Consider the following 8,961-nt stretch of genomic DNA (forward strand, 5'->3'; position numbering starts at 1 on the left):
GTCTCGCGGTTGCTGCTGTAGAAGGTCTGTCCAGGCTGTGCATCTAAAAGGATGTAGATGCTTAAATCAAAGGAAACTTAGTAGTGAGATGAAGGATGTTCTAATGGATTATGTTACACCTGTAGAGAGCTATCGCATTTGAACTATTGGTCTTGCACACTGTGCTCCTTTCTATTTCTAATCAGATTTTTGTAATGCTGGCCCTTTATGGTAGGGCTGATCACCGTTCAATAAATTCATGCTCAGGGTAGTGTCCTTCATTTTTTTTGCTAAATAAGATTCACACATTTATGGTCAAGCATTGAGCCACATGTAGAAGAGATACATCTCCCAGAAGACATTGTGCAAGTCATAAATTAAGATTTTGTTTGCTTGATTTTTTTCAACCCACTATAATATGAACATCCACAAAATTTAGACTTCTGTGAACATGAGAAACATTGGAATTTCATATTCATGCGACTACAGAATGTCAAAAGCGTACCTTTCTACCTCAGAAGTCACAGCCATGAGGTCCAAAACCATAAATTCCACTAAATGATGGAAATAACATAAACCCAAACTCAATTCATCTTATAAGCTTCCAAGAGTGGGAAGAGGACGTCTCAAACTTGCCGGTAAGAACGTACTTCCATGCATGTTGCCAGCAGGAAAGGGGGTTGTAAAAACTGCTGTACACCTTATCTCAAATTAAACACCTTTGTCAGTATGCAAAAGCTTATTCCGTGCGCAGAACAACATTTCGAATTGTATCATCAGGGGCAATGAAATCTTCAGAATAAAACGTACTTCCATGCATGTTGCCAGCAGGAAAGGGGGTTGTAAAAACTGCTGTACACCTTATCTCAAATTAAACACCTTTGTCAGTATGCAAAAGCTTATTCCGTGCGCAGAACAACATTTCGAATTGTATCATCAGGGGCAATGAAATCTTCAGAATAAAATCATGCTCACTGAAACCTGGCATTCCGTAGAGGAAAATGGTGTTACAATTCAAATTTCCAAAAACAACAAGAGTAAGACCTCATGATGTCAGAAGGCCTTCTAAGTTGGATGGCTTCAACACATTGAAACCATCTCCTGCGGTTGAAACAACCAAACCTGGAATTTGAGCATGCCAGTGCAACTCTTTCAAATCCTTTTGACCCTGCAAGGAAAGAAGCCGGCTTTATTATGAACCATACCCACTGATATTCACTGACACATTTAGGACTGACAAGACAAGAACTGCTCTTAAGATTTGCAAGAACGCTAATGCCAGAGATCATGCACTCTAGAAGTCTCAAAACTGAGTATCAGAGCAGGGGAAGTACCTGGTGTACGAATAAAAGCTGGGGTGGAAGATCCTCTGGTGGGAGCACCTTTTGCTTGACTTGAGCTTGAAACTCCGCCTCCTCTTCTACATCCCGCTCGAGAGATAAATCCCAGACTCTGAAAATGCAAGATGTCTGGTTTCAGATCATGGCATTCCAGATGCCACTAAAATAGTGACATTCCACAAGACAAGAACCCGTAGCAGTGGTTCTGATGCGCATAGATGGGATCTGTGCTGTGGGCAGGCCAGTAATGGCAGGAAAATGAGGAGGTTTTCTTTGTCTTGGTAGCGTGCAAGGTTTGCCTTCACCTTTTCTCCACACCCTTTCGTCATTTTCCTGCCACCTATGCCTTCCCCTTGCCCTTCTTAGAAGGCAAGCCATTATCTTCTGTTCCCATTATTATCCAAATTTGAGCTGTCCTATGTTTTCAAAAGAGACATTTCTCACCAACAAAGAGCATAAGCTCACTTCTGCCCTTGAAAATCTCAGAATCTATAATTCTCAAGGGTGAATGACCTTTAAGAAGGCAAATTATGCAAGCATGAAAGATAAGATTCTCATAATAACGACCATAAATACAAAAACTGCTCCAGGAGAGGGATTGAAGAGAGCCCAATAATGCATGATCCATAAGCAGAAACACCAATTCTACCTTTCCTTTTATCAACCACAACATGACTACATTTAAGTTGCCAAAAAGTTCAGGCTTGCACAAGATGGACATATTGTAACTCTTTGTTTGTTGAGGTGGATCAGTGACGTGACTTTATAAATGAAAAGTTATGCTTCTATTCTACCTCAGAGACTAAATGTAGACCGACGCATACAACAAGTCCCACAGTGCACTCATGACCTGTACAGAAAAGGATTGTGGAGAGAGATATTTTAGGGAGTGCATCATACGTCAGTTGATTGTCGGCAGAAGCAACCCCAATGGTGGAAGCTTCATGAGGACTCCACTCGATTGAAGTAATGGGGGACTTGTGATACTTGAAATGTGCCACAAAGGAATCATCCTGCTACCAAAATCAGTTACAAGGAGTTAGAATCTCCATTTACATCAACATTAGTTTCTTGTTAGAATGAACAGAGAAAGAACTGCATAAGCAGAGTTGAGAAGAGCACATAAGTTCCCATAACTTGTCAGTAACAAGACCAAAATGCATGGTGACACAGCACACACAAGTCCCTACAAAATATAGGCTGGAAGCTTCCCACCCTAATGCAAATTCTTAGGGTGGGTATTGGATGACATTCTATTTCTGTCTCCATTAATTCCCATATACAATTCGCTGTCAGCAGCAGCTAGCTCAGCATATGACCAAAATAAATGCATCCAGACCATGCAGCGTGGCCCTTGAGAACCACTTCTGCCACCTAATAAATTGCAAAAGCGACTTTTCTTTGGAAGCATCAATTTAATCACAGAGCAATATTGCCCTAAAAGCAAAAAACATGTTTTACAAAGATTTGTCATAAGATGGTCATGATTGTGGGCAATCAAGCCAGTGAAACCAAAAAGACCACAGCTAGTGGACATAAGCATGGAAGTACCTTAAAAGCACGAAGGTCCCAAATACGAAAGGTGCCATCATCACTTCCTGATGCTATCATGCAGCTTGCCAACCTAATTCCACCACAAGTTCAGGCTTCATATTCAAGTATAACAGGCAGTATACTGCAATGTAGTCGTCAGCATTGATTCAAATGTAGGAAGCTCACTCTCTTCAATATTGAGTGTGTAAATAAACACAGGGTACCTATTCCATGAAATAACATTGACATCCGAATCATGCGCCTTGATTGAGATCACTGCCTGATCCCGTCGGCGTGCATCCCAGACACCTATGGTCTTGTCCACGGAACATGAAGCAAAAACATCCACTTCGGTTGGACTCCACTGATTTGTCAATCCACCACCAAAATCAAATCTTGTCAAGACATGTCAATAAAAGGGTCAGGCTTATTCCTAAATTAGAAGCTTTAATGCTAACAACATGTAAGCAACCTTTTCTTCACCAAAATTGAAATGTAACACTTATAAATATAGGTGCAGGTCATAAGCAAAAAAGATCGCTACACTTCAAATAACATGCAGCATACTTTTATCACCTCTCCACAGATAGAAGGCATTAAAGAGGCCTTATGATTGGCGGTGTGAGCCTGTTATTGGCATCTGCAGCCCATCGCATGGCTGCGTACATGGCAACCCTGCAGCCTGCAGCCCACAACTGCACATATGGCAGGTCAGCAAGCAGTACGAAGCAGGTATTGGCTATATGGTGGCTTATGTCAGAAAATGCAGGCAGCAGAAGAGCAGAACAGGTCAGCAGATGTCGTTACAGGTTGGCAAAAGCAGGCAGCAGCCCATCAAAGGCTGCCACATGGCTGTATGCCAGGCAGGACGGCAACAGAGGGCAGCAGCAGTACTTGACCGCCACATGGCAGGTCAAGGCAGTCCGGAACAAGGTCGGCCAGTCTCTAGCAGGGCAAGTCAACTGACATCAACACAGACCTATAAAAGTGGAACACTTTCCCTCAGATCCAGCAGCTGCAACTAGCAGTGGTCAGGATACAGAAGCTCCAGCAGTCCCAGCAGTAGCCTCAGCAGTTCCAGTAGCAGCAGGACGAGACCTTGCAGCAACCAGGGAGCCAGTCCCCTCAGTCACAGTCTCCACAGCAGCATCAGTGCCAGACAATTGCAGATCAGTCAGCAGTAATTCTACAGCAGCCATAGCCCCTATCGTATGATGAGATCAGTTCTCTCCTAGCCTCAGCCATGCCCCTCAGAGGTACTCAGATGCATGCCCTTTCAATGAGAGGACAAATAGTTGTACAGCGGGGTATTTCCCAACATAAAAATGAAGTTGGTATGTGATGCCTTCCAAGCATACTCTCTCTCTCTCTCTCTCTCTCTCTCTCGGAGAGTTCGTGCCCCAAGAGGCCTATCAGATTGGGTTGACTAGGAGGCAAGGGATTGCTTCTGGCTGATTTGATGATACAGATATTGCTATATGCGGGTAACATAGTCCTTATATCATATTCAGCAGAGGAATTGCAGAGGCATCTGAAGGCCTTAGGACATTCATTATGAGAATCGATTGCAGTGTTATTCCAAGGAGGCACATATCATCGATTTGAAGTTCATTGTGCATTTATTTATTACTTATCAAAATCCCCATTTGGAAACCTTCTTCTATTTTCTTCTCAGCATTTTCTTCTCCATAACTCGCAGATGGTGATGGGCTGTTTTTGTGCGGCCAATGTCTTTTGTAAAGGATGAAACTTGTCCATTCAACATAAGGTACAAGGTTCCATTCGAAGTTCCTCTGGCATCCAATCAGATCATTCGGCAGCAAGTTCTCTTCTGATCCTACAGGGAGTTCTCATACGAATCCGTAATTGTCATATTTTTCAGTGATTATTGTTTTCCTTGGTGGTTGTATAGTTCTTGGTTCATGGTGTTCACGGTTGTGGTTGTTCAAATTGTTGTCGGGCTGTTGTTCGTTTTTTTCCTGAGCTTGTATGAACGTGACATGAACCAGTGGCTATAAAAGGCATTTGTGTGTGTTTGCTCTACGAACTCATCAACGTCGCAAATTTACAGTACTTTTTTGCAGTTCTCACCATCCTCTACCTATGTAAAGAAGATTCTGCTGCTCCACTCACCCTCACCATCACCCACTGAGCTCCTTCTTCCTGGACTCCCCTCCCACTTGTTGTTGCTTGGCTTGCAGCCTCCCTCCTGTTCCTCCCCGCTCTTTAGCAACCCATCTCTTTCCGGTTGCTGTCTCTTACACATGCTCTGCACACTACTCACCTACTGCTGTGAGTTCATTATAGATACTACAAGCACAACTTATAGCTCTTTGAAGTCAGCTACTACTCCGTGTATGCCCACTCCCCCCCGCCCTCTTTGCTCCGCACGTAACTATGTGCAAAACTGATCTGCCTTGCTGGTGACAAGACACTCGTAGCCTATGAACTGAACATCACTCATAAACCCCCTCTGTCCACATGTCTGCAGTCATCTTGGGCTGCTAGCTCCCTGTCTAGAAATCGTGAATTGTACTGCACCTATGAGAAAACAATCATCAAAATCCTCTCTAAAAGATGTCTCTGTATTTGAGTTACCTATAGAAGCTTGTGGCTAGCCACAACTGAAAGTTGGCATTCATTAGCTCTAGCAAAAGCCTCCGGGACACACATTCGATTGGAAAGGTTTGCGACAGTTGGAAGCTCTTCAGATGGCCTAACAAACAAAGCTTTGAGATACTTCAGATGAAAAGAGCCTTGATACAGGAGGAGGGGACAGGCAAGGCGAAGTGGGGGGTGATGTTGGCCCTCAATGTTTTAGCCAAGTGTCCAGTTTAATGTAAAATGTACTTTCAACCACACTTCATTCCTTTTTGAATGCTTTCTGAATTTTAAGCTTTACACAAGCTTCCAGGAAGACACTAATGGGTGCACATATACAGGTAGGTTCCCTTGATCTTAGCTCCCTCCCTCTCCTAGCGCAAACTCCCCCCCCTCCCATTACTGCTCACGCCCTCCCGTTGCTCTCGATCTCGTCATCTCATCCTGCTCACCTTTTGCATCTTTTTTCTGCAGCTCTCCTCCTTGTGATGACAGTTATCTGCTTCCTCGCCTTCTCAATACCCCTCAGGCTGCCTCCCCACCCTACCGCAGGCTGCCCCTCCCCGGTCTACCTCCACCAACCTTGGGATGCACTTCGCCCCTAACTCCCCTGCCTCTCTTTTGCCTAGCGTTGATAGATTCTGCCCTCTCCTTGACGCTCATTTCTGCCCTGCCCTTTCTCAGGCTTCTCTTGCCTCCCTTTGAGCTGTGCTCTCCATCCCCACCCTATCTCTCCACAAAACACCTTGCTGCTATTTCTTGCTTCTCCCCTCCCTTTGTCTCTCCAGGCTACCAGCATCCCCTTTCACAAGCTTTCTTCCTTTGCTCCTCAGCCCTTTCTCTCTTCCCATGGTCCTCCCACTGCCATTTCTATGCCCACTCCCCTCATGTCGCCCTTCCATCCCTTCCGTTTCTCTTGCTATGCCCCAACCAAGAGGTTTAGACTTATAGAAAGTGCTTCCTCGCTAAGACTGTAGATGGATTGTGAAATTCATGCATTATCCAATGTCCTTCTAAAAGCTTAAGCAATAGACTAGTGTGAGAAAAGACCTAGATGCAGAATTGGCACTGCACTTGCAAAGTTGCAGCTGTGCAATGGATGAATCATGGTACTTACAGTCAAGGTCATAGTGGGGAGATACATCGGAAAGGACTTTTGCAAAGTCGTAGGGAGTGTACATGAAAAGAGTGGCTAGAGCATGCTTTTTTTTTTCCCAAGAAATAGACTTTTATTAAGTAGAGAAACTAGAGTGCTTGGCCAGCTGGGTTCTTGATGAATACTTCTCTCTTTTGCTATCTAGTTGAGGTTCACATGAGTCACGTTGTCGGAAATGATGCAGAAGATTGATGTTCAATTGCATGCAACCTTTTCTAGAGATTTCGTTATCATCCAGTCCTGCTTGCACTTGATGTTGTTCATGTCGACAGTAAAACGTAGTTTTTCTTTTTGTATTGTCATTCCACTTCGAGCGAACGACGGGGAGATGTATTTCAGAAATGTATAAATAATAAATGAAAACCAAATTGAGCTAGAAGCATGCAACTGTGATAGGAAAAATCCAAACCGAAAGCTGCATTGCATGTACGACAAAAGTTCCAGCACCATTTGCAACTTCATTGGATCCCTTTTTTCGAAGGCACAAATGTTTATTTTTTGGGTCGATAGTACTGCTCTAAAGTTCGTGCTTTGTCTACAGTGTCTGTTGTTTCCAAAACTTTGATTTCGAAATTTTCTTTAAAGGGCTTGTAACGTTGCAAGTCCTGTTTCATTTTCGTCGGTGGTTTTTTATTGTGCTGTTTGATCCTCTGCGGCAGGTCCGTTGTGCTCCCTATGTATTTTTTGTTGTTGGGCTTGCACGTGATGCAGTAGACGACGAGGCTCGCGCGATTCCCTTGCGCGGGCGCTTCAGTGGAGGCTCCTCCTTCATCTCGAGGCTCACGTCTTTCAATGTCGTACCTGCGTAAACATTGACAATTACGTTAGTCATCAAGGTTTTCGGTCTTTTTTTTTCCGTTTGAGGTCCATAATAGAATGCATTTATTTACTTGCCCTGGTTTTTCTCTGTTGGCGTGAAAGGATCGTTTCCAGTACCGAAGCGCTCCTCGTATAAGTCCCTGTCGAAAATATACGTAAGCTTCTCCATTGTCGTCACCGAGTGCGTCGCGTCGTGCGTCCCTCCAAATTGTTCCATGAATTGTTCGAGTATAGCCGTTCCTTGATCGCGCGTCGTGTCCCTCAGCAACTCCAAGGATACGTTGTACATGTAATGCAGCAGCTCGCATGCATACGCTGTGATCCCTTTCGTCTTCGTGTCTAGTAGCTTCTGCCCCTCCAAACTTTCCATCATCCTATCGGTCTCATCGAACTCAATGTCAAGCTCGACAAGGATCTCTTTGAGGAGTCCTGCAGGAGAAGTGCAATCCATGATGAGTTTGTTGTTCTTGCAACTCGTTAATTCTTTTTCTCAATTGTTGCGATTTTTTTTAATTTTCGGAAGCATTACGCACCATTTGCGAATCTCAAGCCTCCCGGCTCTCTTTTAGCTGGCAAACGCCTATTGCAGTTGTCAATGAAGTCGCGTAGTTCCGCATACGTGTTGAAGCCGTTGATGTAAGCTCCCGGACGTTCTCCTGCATTGTTTGCTAGCCGGAATTGCTTTGTGGTTAGGAAGAACCTCCTCTTTGCTGGTGGAGGTTTTGTTGCCTTCGCGTTGCTTTTGTATAGCTCAAATAGCTGCTTGCAGGCACAACTTATTACACCGTCTTTTCAAATGAGCCGTCTTTTTAAATCTTCAAGAAGAAAAGATTCTTTCATGCTGGTGGAATTTACCTTGTCTGCATCCATGTCTTATGCTGCAATGTCCCGAGCTTTCTGATTCTCAACACCTGTTCTCGACAACAGACAAGATATTAAAACCATTTTCCTTGCACGCATGTTTGACGTAACATATTCATGACTTGTCTCTGCCTTGTTCAATCTCTGGTAGTGAATACCTTTATGCGCGTGGTTGTGTTGTCGGCTGTGAGAACTCTCGTGGAATTGGTCTGAATATGTCTGGATGTGGGCAATGTAGTATGTGCAGCCTCGTTCTCTCGGTCACTCTGGACAACATCACGTATGCTAGGCCAGGGGCAAACACTCCTCGGAATATGAGCAGCGCTTTGTTGGATATGGTTGCGCCTTGGGATTTGTGTCCCGTGATAGCGTATGCTAGGGTTAGTGGAAATGTGGACTTGTGGAACCATTTTCCATTTATTGCGTTTCGCTGATGCTTCGAGCGTCGTAATGTGAGCACGACCGCCGTTGTGTCCACGACGACAGTGATACCGTTGATTTCTCCCCTGCTAGTTGCATTGATGCTCTTGATTTTGCACATTGCTCCATTTGCGGCATTTATTGCGAGGTCGATGTTTTCCGTTATCATTGCCTTCGCCCCCACACAAATTTTTCCTATCTCGTTGAAGCTTTTGTTCTCCAACCATTCTTTGAGAGCTGGTTCGCTCGCGG

The 8,961-nt window shown here is 44.3% G+C and overlaps 1 protein-coding gene across 1 annotated transcript; it reads right to left on the bottom strand.

Moving 5' to 3' along the window:
• Positions 1–498: 498 nt before the first annotated feature.
• Positions 499–6,597, bottom strand: LOC147894496 (protein HEAT STRESS TOLERANT DWD 1-like). The gene is made up of 6 exons (XM_087385204.1): positions 6,571–6,597; positions 3,077–3,216; positions 2,871–2,943; positions 2,220–2,332; positions 1,314–1,431; positions 499–1,147 (listed from the first exon to the last, which is right to left on the bottom strand). The coding sequence occupies exons 1-6, from the start codon at positions 6,595–6,597 to the stop codon at positions 1,025–1,027; spliced, it is 594 nt and encodes a 197-aa protein (XP_087241330.1). The 3' UTR covers positions 499–1,024.
• Positions 6,598–8,961: the final 2,364 nt, after the last annotated feature.

Source organism: Dipteris shenzhenensis, chromosome 14, assembly GCF_047967505.1.
Source record: "Dipteris shenzhenensis isolate YYH24624 ecotype China chromosome 14, Dip_SZ_1.0, whole genome shotgun sequence".
NCBI classification, from domain to species: domain Eukaryota; kingdom Viridiplantae; phylum Streptophyta; class Polypodiopsida; order Gleicheniales; family Dipteridaceae; genus Dipteris; species Dipteris shenzhenensis.